This window comes from Nannobrachium achirus (genome assembly GCF_963921795.1).
Source record: "Nannobrachium achirus genome assembly, chromosome: 17".
Taxonomy (NCBI): Eukaryota; Metazoa; Chordata; class Actinopteri; order Myctophiformes; family Myctophidae; genus Nannobrachium; species Nannobrachium achirus.
In genome coordinates, this window is record NC_137824.1 from 41,494,215 (window position 1) to 41,508,699 (window position 14,485).

Below are 14,485 nucleotides of genomic sequence, written 5' to 3' on the forward strand. Positions count from 1 at the left end.
CATTTGGTCCCAACTGTACCCCACTTTGAGACAGTGTTTCCAGTGAGCCAACATGAACAATATCAGCACTCTGGCTCTGTTTAACCAGTGTCATTGTTAACACCTGTGAAGGAAGTGAGAAAAGACCCAACTTCTCTCCAAAATGGCTGCTGTGCATACAGCCTGAGAGTGAATGTGGGCGGTTGTGGGGGGACAAAGCCCTGGTGGGGCTGTTACCTTTTCCCCATCTCGTTCTGTCTGAGGAACTGGATGTTGGTGCTGCTGTCAGCCAGTTCTGGGTACTGCTCCACCGGCAGCACATAGTACCCGTCGTACCCCTGCACCCTGCCTGTTGTCAGCAGCTGCTGTCTCTCTCCCTCTGTCCACAGACGGCTGCCCTCCTTCCCGTCGCGGGCCCTCTGCTGCTCCCTGCCCCAGGCCCCGGCCAGGGCCCTCTGCCGGGCCAGCTCCAACAGTCTCACCTTCTCCTCGTCCACCACGTCCACGGCGAGCCCGTAGCGAATGCTGAGCGCTAGCGACGGCGCGGCAAACTCCACGGTCGCTCCCCTCCTGGACCGGCCGCTCACCGTCACGTTGATGCCGCTCTCCAGCGCCTTGCGTCCGTTGGTGAGTCCCAGGGCTAACAGGTCGCTGTCGGCGGAGCCCACTTTGACGAAGAAGTGATAGTCCTTCCCGTCCTGGGTGTAATGCGTGCCGTCCAGATAGAGGGCGCCATTCAGCACCAACGCCACTTTGCGGCTGTCGTCGCTGGCGATGGCCGACACGCCGGCCACCACGTGGGACTCCTTCACGGCCAGCATCACCCCGCGGCCTATGATGGGCGCGTTGGTGCCAAACCAGTGGCCCGGCTTGTCCCTGCGCCCGCGCCGCTCCTTGTTGAGGAGACGCCCCTCGAGGGCCATGAAGGCTTGGTTGTGACGTTCTGCTGCCTGCTGCACACCTGTAATAAGCTACAAAAGAGAGTGGACAGGGATTAATGCAGTGGTTCCCAAACCTTTTAGCCTGTGACCCAAAAAGAGAAATGAGACATTCGTCTGGGACCCAAACTAGTGAAAATAGCAGCTTGTAGATCTTCTATTTTTATCATGCAACACTGTCCTTCGACACATCTAAGTTAAGCATATAGGCCTATGCCATTTCTTGGGAATGTTTGCTTAGAATGACATACCGAAAGTATGGATGCCAGCGTTAATTTGGTTAACTTGTGTCTGCATATTGTATGTCTATTTAATACCTCAGGTATTAAATAAATAAATAGATGATGATGATGATGATGATGATGATGACATACCTGACCATTCTCACAATGCTGGCTGGCTTGCAGCTCGTAAGGAGGCTCAACAAAGTAGAGCGAGTGGCGAGGGAACCCTGGGATTATGTTGCTGAGTTGGAAGCCAAACATTACCAACCAGCTCTTCACATCTACAGTGGCACATGGAATCAGGCAAAAGGGAAGTTAAACAACAAAGACATGACAACAAAGAAATGCATTTAACGACACCAAGTGTAATCATAAAACAATATGTTGTAAGATTTATCAGCATAGAAAAAACAAGTAATTATGTGCTGAGGAAAAGATTTTTAATCCCTTTAATTAATGTTACCTGTTGTTTGTTGACTAGGGTTCATGGCATTTATGTACATCTAATAGTGGTTTATAGAGCATCTGTTAAATGCTTTAATTGTAAATTCCAAAAAGAATCACACCAAGTGTGAAGTGAGCGGTGCTATTTATGAGTTTATTTCATGAAGTGTCAGGCGAAGCTTGGCCAATGTGACCCTGGGCGTACAACCAACTTTGAGCGCTTTGTGCCAAGATGTAGGCCAGATGTAGGTCACGCAGAGCCCGGACATTTCTTGGGGTCAGGTGTTGGAGCATAGAGCTCCTGCCAGGAGCACCGCTCCAAAAGAAATGTATGTATATGTTACCGGATGTTTGGGTAACTCAGGACGTTCTATGTAAGAGCGCTTGTTTTGTCATTCACCACACACCAATCACCACCAGGTGGCGACGACAGCCATTCACTAGTGAAGGCGCTGACGTCACTCGTTTGCGACTATTTGCGACTTTATTTACTAGCCTAGCCTAGCCTAGCCTAGCTTAGCCATTAGCTCCATTGTAGTCACTTGGACAGGCCTTTATCGTGGGCTTGCCCAGGCCTTACGGCCTGGGCATAAATATAACGATTGCATTCACCACGGCTTCGTAACTCGCGCGGCGCTCCGCCGGCCGCGCGGCCCTGGCCCGCTCTTCGCGGCCACTCGCACCTGCGGTGCTCGGGGGCGAAGAGCAGGACCAAGGTCCGCTGGCCTGCGCGCCGCTTGCAATGTCGTGGACAATCGAGCGGCTCCGTTCCGCCCCGTGCTGCACGACGAGTGCTCCGTTTCTCGACCGTCCTGTTTCTCTAACAAACCGTGACATATATATATATACTGTAGAGCAGTGTTTCTCAACCTTTTTTCTGCATGGGCACACTTTTCATGTCCCAAGAATGGGCACACCAACAAAATACGGGGGTGTAAATATCGTCACTGTCAGGAAGAAACCTTGTATTTCCAAGTTTCAAATTTGTACGTTTCTTCGTTTCTTCATACAAGGCTGTCGCACAACAGTAGTGAAAACAGCAGATCTAAAGCACACAACGCCTCGCAGTGCGAGGCGTTGTGCTTGTAGATCTGCTGTTTTCACTAGTTTAAATCATTTTCAAAATGATAAATACCATACTGGCTTTCAAGCAGTTTCAAGCCAAGGGGCACACTTGACCCTTCTCAGTGGCACACCAAAGGTCCCCAGGCCCAGTGGTTGAGAAACACTGCTGTAGAGCATTGCAGTGGGAGTGGTCTAATGGTGCCACTAAGAAATTCAATTCCTTCATTTATTTTTTCTTTTATAGTTTTTATCCCACGATTTTGTAACCCATTTTCACCCAGCGCCAATTGCCTATGTAATCCTGGGCTCTGCTCTCCCTCTGCCGCGCCTGGGGAGACAACGGACTGACCTCATGCTTCCTTCAATGCATGGGTAGTCCAAGTTGTTTCTTTTCACCTGACAGGGGGGGATTTCCCTGGGATGGACGGGGCACGTGGAAGGAACACGTTATTCCAACCAGTTCCCTCCACAAGGCGCCCTGGCTGGCCAGGGGGAGGCATTATTGAGACAGGATTAATTTCTTTGTTGCCTCATAGACTTTCACAAAAATATTTAAAACAATTATGGTATAATTAAGCCTAGAACCAAGCCATCCAGGATGTCAGTGAATCATGACTATGAAACCTTTGTTTCTGTGAAAAGAAAAATTTTAAAAATCGCTAAACAAAGGGTTATTATTAAATGTAGTATTGGTATCAAATAATTAAAGGTGTCACGGTCATGATTCACTGAGATCCTGCATGGCTTGGTTCTAGGCTTAATATAATTGTTATAAATCATTTTGTAAAGGTCTACGGGGGAAATAAATGGGAGATTTGGGAGAAACCACTACCGCTGCGATGCTCTATATCCATGGCCAAAATCACATCCTTTTTGGGGGTCCTTGGGGGACATGGAGAGGTTTGAGAAGCGCTGCTCTCTGACCTGTGACGTAGTTCTTGATGTCCAGCATGTCACTGAGGGGGTTGTTGTTCTTGAACATGTACAGGTTGAAGGGCGCGGGGTCCTTGCCGATCTTGGGCCAGATGGCGTAGTCCGGCGAGGTCCAGCGGCCCGCCAGCACGTCGTAGTCCCTCTGCGTGAAGTGCACCAGCTTGGTGAGCGGGTCGTACAGACCACCGTGGAAGCCCACCACCAGATGGAACTCCGGGTTCGAGTCCAGGTACACCTCCCCGTAGGCTGTGTACTGAACCTGTGTGGCACGCACGCACGCGCACACACACACACACACACACACACACACACACACACACACACACACACACACACACACACACACACACACACACACACACACACACACACACACACACACACACACACACACATCTTTAATGACTTGCATTATTCATTCCTGTTTACTTAGATTTGATCAATGATTCTCAAACTTTTACATTTCAAGGTCTCCCCTTAAAGGGCTTTGCAGACAGGTGCAATTTTTCGCATGGAAAAAACAGACGATTTCATTTCTTTTAAAGAAACCAATGATTCTCTATGACCTCATACACACCTGCTCTGAATTTGCCGTGCGGCAGTGCGTTTTTTTCCTGATCTAACAGAGTTGGATTTGTGCGTCCTTTCGCATGCGGTAAAAACTCCTTGACTCCTTATTTGACTCCTTTTCGAATCCGCAGTGCGGATTCCGCACAGCATTGCACACCAAATCCAATGCGTTTTAATCATGCAGCAAACGGGAAAAAAATGCTAAGGGCCTGTGTGCAAAGCCCTTAACTCTGACAGTGTACAAATGGAAGCAAATGGACCCATTAGGGTCCATTTGGTTCCATTTGTACAGTCAGAGTTACAGACTTGTATGGGTGAATTTAGACAATTTAGATTCCCTGGAATCCACTTTGAGAAACACTGGATTAGATCATAAATCCCATTACCCGTTAGTTACATAAGCAATCCAATATAACTTCATATGCTGTGCCATATTTAAATATATGCAGATTCTCAATTACACATGCATTATTTATGTGCAGGAATCATCTTGCGAATACAAACATAAATCAAGTGATGACAGCTTATCTGCAGTTCAAGACTTGTTACCTGTTTGATCATCTGCCCGTTGCTGCTGAACACAGCGAGGGGAGTCCCGGTGTTGTCTGATGCGATGTAGTATTCCTCTCCACTGCTCACCTCCATAGCAAACAGATGGCCCTGATACAATCACACAGGTAATAGTATTAAACAGGGGTCTTCAACAGGGGGTCCAGGACCCTTAGGGGGTCCTCAGAGTTACTACAGGGGGTCCTCCAAATCTTCCAATACCTTTTATATTAACAACTTGAACCCTAGTGTCCATATTCTGAGAACTGTAGCCAAAAATAGCAGATCTACAAGCTCACAACGCCTCGCGCTGCGAGGCGGTGTGAGCATGTAGATCGGCTCACAACGCTGTGAGCTTGTAGATTGTAGATCGGCTATTTTCGGCAAAGAGGTTTGGTGTAGAGGGGAAGATGAGTTGACCTTTTTACAGAGTAAAATGTCAAGTGTATTAGGTAATGACGGCTCAAGTAGTTAAATATCTGAAAATACAAATTGACATGAATCTAAAATACACTGATGATCGTGCTGTGGGGGTCCCTGCTTCATCTCTCTCTCAACTAAGGGGTCCTTGGCCTGGAAACGTTGAAGACCGCTGGTTTTAAAGATACCATCATACCGTACCGTGATAGACATACAGTATCAATACCGATCCGATGCAGATACCAAAGTACAATAACATAACACTAAAATGAATGCACATATTTATGATCGGTCATTTTCGCTGCCATCCGATCCAATCTACGTTTCTTGGCTGATATCGGGCCGATATCAGATCTGAAGATTGGATCGGTGGCATCCCTACTCTTACCTGTTTATTAGTCTGGGGCCTTAGGGTGATAAAATGGTCATTTTGTGCAAATCAATCTAAAAGCGCCAAATTTTAGCGCTTTTTGTCACAATTTTTGTCACAATTTGTTGTTACAATTATTACATAATCGTCTGATCGCAATTATTTGTCATAATCGTCATAATCATTTCCATTTTGAAATAAAGGTTCATATAATATACAGTATTTCAACATATATTTTCGAAAATAGTGGAAATAGCAGATCTACAAGCGATGCGACGCGTTGTGAGCTTGTAGATCGGCTATTTCCACTATCAATGTTCTTTTTAAAGTATAACGTTGTCAAATATTTCAGTCATCTCTTGTCATATCTGTCATGTGCAACTTCAAAGCCTAAAAGCCAAGCAGAAATGTAATCGTTAACGACATAAACAACATTATTTGAGGGACAATTCATCGCTGCGTAAAATGTCCTAGCCGCGACAGCCCCTATACCTGCAGGTCATAGTAGAGTGAGGAGATCTCGGAGCTGGAGTGGTTGAAGATGTGTGTGACCCTGGCCGGGTGGTTGAGGTCGGCGTAGAAGAACTGGAGGTGCTGCCCCAGGCTGTTCCTGGTGGACACCCGGCGGCCCAGCCCGTCGTAGTGGTACTGGACGCTCCAGCCGCCCGGCCCGCGGCTGTAGGCCCGCAGCAGCTGGCCCTGGGAGTAGAGTTAATGTTAGGAGCCATTTTTTTAATTTAATGTCAGTCTTAGTCCATTTTCAATCGCCCTTGTTAGTTTTCATCACATTTAGTCAAACTCATCCTGTCTTTATTTAGTCAAGTTTTAGTCGACTAAAAGTCGAGACTTTTAGTCTTTATCTTAGTCCAAGACAGCGTCAGTTGTCAATTATTTTACCCCTTTACATTTTCTGTCAGTAAATAATATAGAACATACCCATCTTATCTAAAATTATTTCACATAGCATTTTCTATGATGAAAAACACAATTTTAAGGAATACAGTGCAATTTCTGCAATACAGTACAACAAGACCACACCTGGTTATAGAACCAATGATTCTAGTTCAACCAACCCAGTACAGTAGGCTACAACAAGACAACACCTGGTTAACTCGGTTTAACGGTTTACCACGAGCCCAGAAGCTGCAAGCACATGTACTACATACACGCACGCACGCACGCGCACACACACACACACACACACACACACACACACACACACACACACACACACACACACACACACACACACACACACACACACACACACACACACACACACACACACACACACACACACACACACACACACACACACACACACGCACACGTCTCACACACACACACACACACACAAAAAAGGTAGTCGACTGACATTTTTCTTCTTAGTTTTTAGTCGACGAAATGAACACTACCTTGGAGTTGTAGTCGAAGACGTCGGCGCCACGCTGGCTGAGGAAGCCATCCTCGTCCAGGCGGTACTGGACGTCGCCCAGGCGTGTGATGCGGTCCCGCAGGTCGTAGCGGAGCGGCATGAGGCGGGCGCTGTTGCCCGGGTTCAGCAAGTGGAGGTTGCCGTTGAGGTCGTAGCTGTAGCGCCATGTGGACCAGTCATTCACCTGGACCAGAAGGAACGGCGTGTTAAAACACCGGGGGGTCCGGGACCCCTAGGGGTACAGGGGGTCCTCCAAATGTTTGTGTGATAGAAACCTTTTTCTCCTTTTTTATATTAACCATTTGAACCCTAGTGTCCATATTCTACCTGAGAACTTTAGCCAAACATAGCAGATCTACAAGCTCACAACGCCTCGCGCTGCAAGGCGTTGTGAGCTTGTAGATTGGCTATTTTCGGCAAAGATGTTTGGTGTAGAGGGGGAAAAAGAGCAGACTAAGTACAGGGTGAAAGGTCAAGTTTATTAAGTATTGACGGTTCAAGTGGTTAAATATCTGAAAACACGAATTGACATGAATCCAACATACACTGATGATTGTGCTGTCAAACAATGAGACTATGGAATCTCTGAAAAAGGTTTTGGGGGTCCCTGCCTCATCTCTCTCTCAACTAAGGGGTCCTTGGCCTGAAAACGTTGAAGACCCCTGAAATACACCATCTATTCGAAACAGTTTGAACGTTGCATTATTGCTTATGTACAGTAGTAGTATTCAAAGCAGCTACTGTTTACACGTTACATAACTATATTTGAAAAGGATTTATTTCTTTTTTTTAAGATATTTTTGCGGGCTTTTCTGTCTTTATTGACAGTACAGTAGGTAGACAGGAAACAGGGAGAGAGACGGGGAGTGACATGCAGAAAAGGTTGCCGGGACTCAAACCTACGACACGCCGCCACGATATGCGCCTGGACCACTAGGCAAGCGGGCGCCCCGATCTTGTTTCTCACTCTATTGTCTATTTGCACATCCTTACTTAGCTAAGGAGTCGTGCTTTCAATGTTAATTTCTTCCCCTTGTATTAAATATTTTCTTCTTCTTAGGAACTAAAAATTACCAAACGATTTACCATTGGGGATTAATAGGGCATAGCAATAGTCACATCCAAGAACAAAGTGCAACAACAAATCCACAATACCGCTATATTTGCAGTTTTGCACACAAACTGGCGTACCTTGACACCGCTGAGCTGCCCGTCTCCATCATACTCGTAGCGGTACTGGGTGGTGTTGGCGTAGGGCCCGATCTTCAGCTCCCGCTTCACCACGCGGCCCATGCTGTCGTACTGCACCGTCATCCAGTACATCAGAGAGCGGAAGATCTCGTACTGCACCTCCTTGATGCGCCCGTGGGTGTCAAAGTGTTTGCTCAGCGTCATGACGGCCGTGGTGATGATCTGATTGATGTCGTAATATATCACCCCAAACTTCCCAAAGTGCTCCACCTGTCAGCAGACATGGAGAACATTACAGGGAGAGGGTGAGTCATGTTTTTGTCCAAAGACTGGTACGGTGTGTCTCTATGGTGACTAGAGCACCTATCATCAGTCTAACATCTAATATCCGCCAAAAAAAACTAGATCAGTGACATGATCACTAGACCAGATCAGTGACCTCATCACTAGATCAGTGACATTATCACTACTAGATCAGTGACGCACCTTGCCAGAGATCTCGTCGTAGCGGTAGAGGTCGACGGGCAGCGGCGTCTCGCTGATGACCGGCTTCATGCTGGCGATGCGGAAGCTGTTGTCGTGGTAGGTGTAGTCGAAGCGGGCGTTCACCATGCCCTCCTCGCTGAAGCGGTAGATCTGCTTGTCGATGAGCGGGCCCATCTTGCGGTAGCGGATGGTGCAGGAGAAGCCGCCGCTCTGCAGGCTCACCATCTTCAGCACGCCCGCCGTCTCGTCGTAGCCGAAGGTGACGGCCGTGCTGTCGTACACCACCTCCGCCAGCTTGGCCAGCTTGCCGTACTTGTAGAGGACGCGGCGGCCCGTGCCCAGGAAGTAGGTGGCCTGTGACGTAGAAATCCTACTTAATAGGCTATATGCACAGCAGCCATTTTGGGTCTTTTCTCACTTCCTTCACAGGTGTTACCAATGATACTAGTGAAGGCTCTGTTCCATTTCATGTAGCACAGTGTGGTTCTCAAACCTTCTATTTCAAGGTCCCCTATAACTCTGAGGGCTCTATTTTGATTGTCTGATTTATTTACAGCGCTGTGACAGTCACACAACATGAACATACGTCCTTCACCAACGACAGACAAGACAAGGCTGCAGTGCCCTACCCTGACTCTCAGTTCATAATTAGCTAAAGCAAAAACAATAACACATTCTTCTCTACAGAGCTAGTTAAAAATCCATAAGAGCTCCTTATCTCCTTCACACGGCCATAAAACAAATGGGCCACTGACTGTCTGCCAGCTGTGACTACTCCCTACCTTCTGACCTTATCTACAACTGGTGTTTATGTCCACGTTCTCAGCGTTCAAACTCAATCTAGCAACATAAAGTAATCACTGCTACATAATTTTGCCTCATCACCTGCGGCCGGCCGTCCTCGCTGAAGTCGTGTATGATGGAGGCGTTGCTCTCCGGTGGGTTGTAGGTGTTGCGGATGTAGCCCACTGACACGTGGGTGAACATGGTGTGGCGGGCCACGCTGGGCATGGTGACGGCCGTGACGCGGCCCGAGGCGTCGAACTCGAAGATGTACTGCCTCTGGCTCTGTAGGAGCAGCACCATGGACTGGAAGGACACACAGAGGTTTGTTTAATGCCGACATTATTCTGGCCATTTAAGAGTCTGTAGAAATTGATGACTTTGCTTCTGTAGAGGTATTATTGTTGTTCCTTGGTTAATTGTAAACATCAGGAAAATGATCCTATAAATCAGCGGTTCTCTCGGGTAAAGGTGCGACGACATTTTGCTTAGAAAATTGCACGATTAAACCATAGCTGATGCTATGGATGACTGATGAAATGGAGTGCAAGAGTTGCAATTAATGCCTCCACAGTTTAAAATGAATACAAATCTATTTTAAAATGTGGCCATAACATTACAGAAATCCATGTCATTACAATAATGTGCAGATAAGTATTTAATGTGGTTATACTGTTAACAGACCAGCAGGTTAACACATTTGTTTATGTTCTATCATGAAAAATAATAGCAAAATGAATTATTGAATTTCCTATTTTTCTGCGTGTACCTTTTTTTCCATTTTCTACTTTCATGCACATACGTGGACCCCTGCACACCTACCCACATTTAAGAAACTCTGCTATAAATGATATATATTATCACTGATATATAACATTTATATTTATATATATTATCAATGCAATTATCACTGCAATTCTCCAGTCTAATCTGCCCCCCTTTCCGTTTTCTCGGTATCTCTGGTGGCACACATTGCTATTCCGACCACCTAAACCTAACCTTAACCTCAGTAAAACGAACACTGGTGAAATGCTAACCTGCTGATGCTGGTGAATGCTAACTTGGTGTTCAGAAAGGTGGATGTGTCGGAATGGAAACCCGTCACCGGTCTAAAATAGGTCTGACAACAAAGGCCTGGAACTCACCTTGTCCAGGTAGCTGTAGCTCCAGACCTTGCCGTCCACAAAGGAGCGGGACAGGATGCGTCCCTGCGGGTCAAACTCGGTCCTCTCGCTCATGCTGCCCCTCTGCAGCCCCACCAGCTGTCCCGTGGGGGAGTAGGACACGTTGACCACGGCCAGGCTGCTGCTGGGCAGCCACATGGCCGGCCGGCCCTGGGCGTCGTACATGATGCGCAGCGTGAACTTGCGGTGGTCGTCGTAGATCTTCTCGGTGCGCGTGTTGCGGTCGAAGTCGATGGACAGGAGGTTGCGACCGTGAGCCTGCGGAGAGACACGCGAGGGAAGGGATTTGAAGATGAAATGGCCTAAAACCAAGGGGTCTTCAACAAGGGGTTAGGGTTACTACAGGGGGTCCTCCAAATCTTTGGTTGATACAAACCTTTTTTTCTCCTTTTTTATATCAACCACTTGAACCCTAGCGTCCAAAAATAGCAGATCTACGAGCAAAGAGCTTTGGTGTAGAGGGGTAAAAGAGCAGATTAAGTACAGAGTGAAAGGGCAAGTTTATTAAGTATTGACGGTTCAAGTGGTTAAATATCTGAAAACACAAATTTACATGAATCCAAAATACACTGATGATTGTGCTGTCAAACGATGAAACTATATGGAATCTGGGGGTCCCTGCTTCATCTCTCTCTTAGCTAAGGGGTCCTTGGCCTGAAAACGTTGAAGACCCCTGGCCTAAACGCATATGACGATTATTATTATTATTGTTACGAGGTGTCACGTCTCAATTTGCCATAGTTGGAGCATTATGACACAGGGAGGCATCATGGGAATGTACTAGAGCAGGGGTCTGCACTCTGCAACCTGGTGGCTCTAGAGCCACAAGTGGCTCTTTAGCACATCCCAGTGGCTATGTGTAGCTTTACAAAAAATATATGAAAACTAACTACTGTATGTTTATTTTCTTCACATCGTCTGTATGTTTGATCTGCTGCAAGAAGTTATCATATTTAATGAATGCTCATTAACATGTATTTGTATTCAGACATTAGGTTAATATTTATATTCTTAATAGCCAGTATTGACTTAAATATATTTGCGGCTCCAGACAGATTTTGTTTTAGGTTTTAGCATATCTCCATATACAGTACATGGATCTCCATACATATGGGTACCAGGGGTCTCCATATATGGGTAACTGGTCCGATATACATCACTGGCCACAAAAGTATTGGCATCAAAATGTACTTAAACATACAGTAAAAGTACAACATGTTTGAAAATAGCAGATCCACAAGCTCACAAAGCATTGCGATGCGACACGTTGTGAGCTTGTAGATCGGCTATTTTCAAATAGCCTACATGTAGGTACATGTAATAGAGCTAAAGTGGATTAATGTATGTTTTGTAATACAGCATATACATTTTTATCTGCAAAGTAACTAGTAACTCAAGTGTTCAAATAATTGTAGTGGAGTAAAAGTACAATATTTGTCTCCGAGATGTAAGGGAGTAGAAGTAAAAGTATTGGAAATATTCACGTAAAGAACAAATACCTCAAAATTGTACTTAAGTACAGTACTTAATTAAATGTACTTGGTTACTTTACACCACTGCCTTTAGGGCGAGGTCGCTTGTCGCCCTTGGGCGTCTTACTGGTTTACTTGTGTTATAATAAAAAAGGCAATCCTAAAAAGACAATGGCACTGAAAGTTAAGGACGTGGTTGACCTCACCCTCAGCTTCCTGCCGAACACCGTGATCTTGCCCTTGGTCTGTTCCTTGCGGAGACGCCACTCGATGGAGTTGAGGCCGTTGTCGGTGGGCAGGGTGATGTTCCTGCGGCCGATGGTGGGGCTGACCGAGCCGGCCAGGATGTGGGGCTCCGTGTGGTAGCTGATGCCCATGCCGTTGGCGTACATCACCCGCAGGGTCCCGTTGTTACACAGCTGGTAGCTGTTCCTGACCTGATCTGCAGGGGGCGATGGAGGAGACAAGGAAGGGATTGGAGGTCAGGTAAGCGTCACCTCACCAATGTATGAATGAACGAACCAAAAAAAAAAACGCTTTGAGTACTTAAGTAACAGAGGTGAATCAGACCTTCCCACCCAGGCTTCAAACCCGGGCCTCCCACGTGAAAGTCCAATATCTTAACCATCGCTCCAAAGTGATATCCCTATGGAACAAGGGAGATACTAGACTTTTGAGGCTTCAAGGCTGGGGCTGCGACTCTCTCCGCCACACTCACTCCCCTTTAGACCTCCTCCTATGGGGAAGCCCGATCCGGGTCACGGCACCATTGTAACAGAGGTGAATCGGACCTTCCCACCCGGGCTTCGAACCTGGGCCTCCCACGTGAGAGTCCAATATCTTAACCATCGCTCCAAAGGGATATCCCTATGTAACAAGGGAGATACTAGACTTTTGAGGCTTCAAGGCTGGGGCTGCAACTCTCTCCGCCACACTTAGAAAAACCTATGTTTAGCCTATTTATTGTCTGGATATCCAGATTGTCAAGGGAAGCTTGACACCACACTCCCCGATTGAACTCAATTGACTTACTCTATAATGGTGACGTCACTGAGAATGCTGCTTCCTGATTGGCTAAATGTTATCCAGAACATTAAAAAGTAAGCTGGGCTAGAACTATAATGTGTTGCTTACAGCAACCACACTAATAAAAACAGCAACCATAATATGCATCGGTTGCTTATATGGTTGTTGCTTAGTTTTAGTTTTATAATCTTTGGAGTGCTGCCAGCTTCCATTCAGATGAATAAGTGCTGCATATTAAGACTGATCACTAGCCGGCAGCCATACTGCATGGTGCAATTATTACATCATTTGAAATACTAGAAGCTGGGCCGCCCTTCGGGCGGCCCAGCGTCTAGTCGGCGACCTGGCCAACTCGGGAACGATGTAAATAGGGAATGAATGCCCCGCCCTTTAATACAAACCCCATTATACCTGTTGTCATAGGACCCGTTTTGACCATCTGTTTGCCTGTGTCCATTTATGCCCATATATGGAGATATCTGTATCTGTCTGTCTGTCGGCGTCCATTTTATGTCCATATATGGAGATCACTGCAGATATAGTTCTGGGTCCATTTTATGCCCATATGCCCATATATGGAGATATCTGTCTATTTGCGTCCATTTTATGCCCATATATGGAGATCTCTGTATCTGTCTGTCTGTGTCCCTTTATGCCCGTATATGGAGATATCTTGGAGCGGACCCCATGAATGCACCACCCTTTAATGCAAACCCCAATATACCTGTTGTCATAGGACCCGTTTTGACCATCTGTTAGCCTTTGTCCCCACCCTTTAATGCAAACCCCAATATACCTGTTGTCATAGGACCCGTTTTGACCATCTGTTTGCCATTGTCCCCTTATGCCCATATATGGAGATCTCTGCACACACAGTACCGGTTGCGGAAAACTCTGATGTCAGACATCAGCTCCGCATTCGGGGATTCATTTTATGCCCATATCTGGAGAACGCGCGTGCCGGTGGGAAGAACGGTTCTCGAGATTCACATACATACATACACATTCACAGAGATTTTTTGTTGACTCCTGGCGTACGTGATGTCAGAGCCTTTTATGAAGTGATGTTTTGCGTCCATTTTATGCCCATATATGGAGATCTCTGTATCTGTCTGTCTGTGTCCCTTTATGCCCGTATATGGAGATATCTTGGAGCGGACCCCATGAATGCACCACCCTTTAATGCAACCTGTTGTCATAGGACCCGTTTTGACCATCTGTTTGCCATTGTCCCCTTATGCCCATATATGGAGATCTCTGCACACACAGTACCGGTTGCGGAAAACTCTGATGTCAGACATCAGCTCCGCATTCGGGGATTCATTTTATGCCCATATCTGGAGAACGCGCGTGCCGGTGGGAAGAACGGTTCTCGAGATTCACATACATACATACACATTCACAGAGATTTTTTGT

At 46.5% G+C, this 14,485-nt stretch overlaps 1 protein-coding gene across 1 annotated transcript in view; it reads right to left on the reverse strand.

Moving 5' to 3' along the window:
* Positions 1-212: 212 nt before the first annotated feature.
* tenm2a (teneurin transmembrane protein 2a) overlaps positions 213-14,485 on the reverse strand; it is a gene marked incomplete at both ends in the record, with an annotated part of 398,840 nt that continues 384,567 nt past the window's right edge. Inside the window, 11 exon segments of the mRNA XM_080746746.1 lie at positions 213-950; positions 1,292-1,422; positions 3,575-3,842; positions 4,703-4,813; positions 5,985-6,191; positions 6,908-7,111; positions 8,119-8,388; positions 8,605-8,958; positions 9,490-9,693; positions 10,533-10,829; positions 12,250-12,485. Of these exon segments, the coding sequence (XP_080602872.1) occupies positions 213-950; positions 1,292-1,422; positions 3,575-3,842; positions 4,703-4,813; positions 5,985-6,191; positions 6,908-7,111; positions 8,119-8,388; positions 8,605-8,958; positions 9,490-9,693; positions 10,533-10,829; positions 12,250-12,485 (3,020 nt within the window).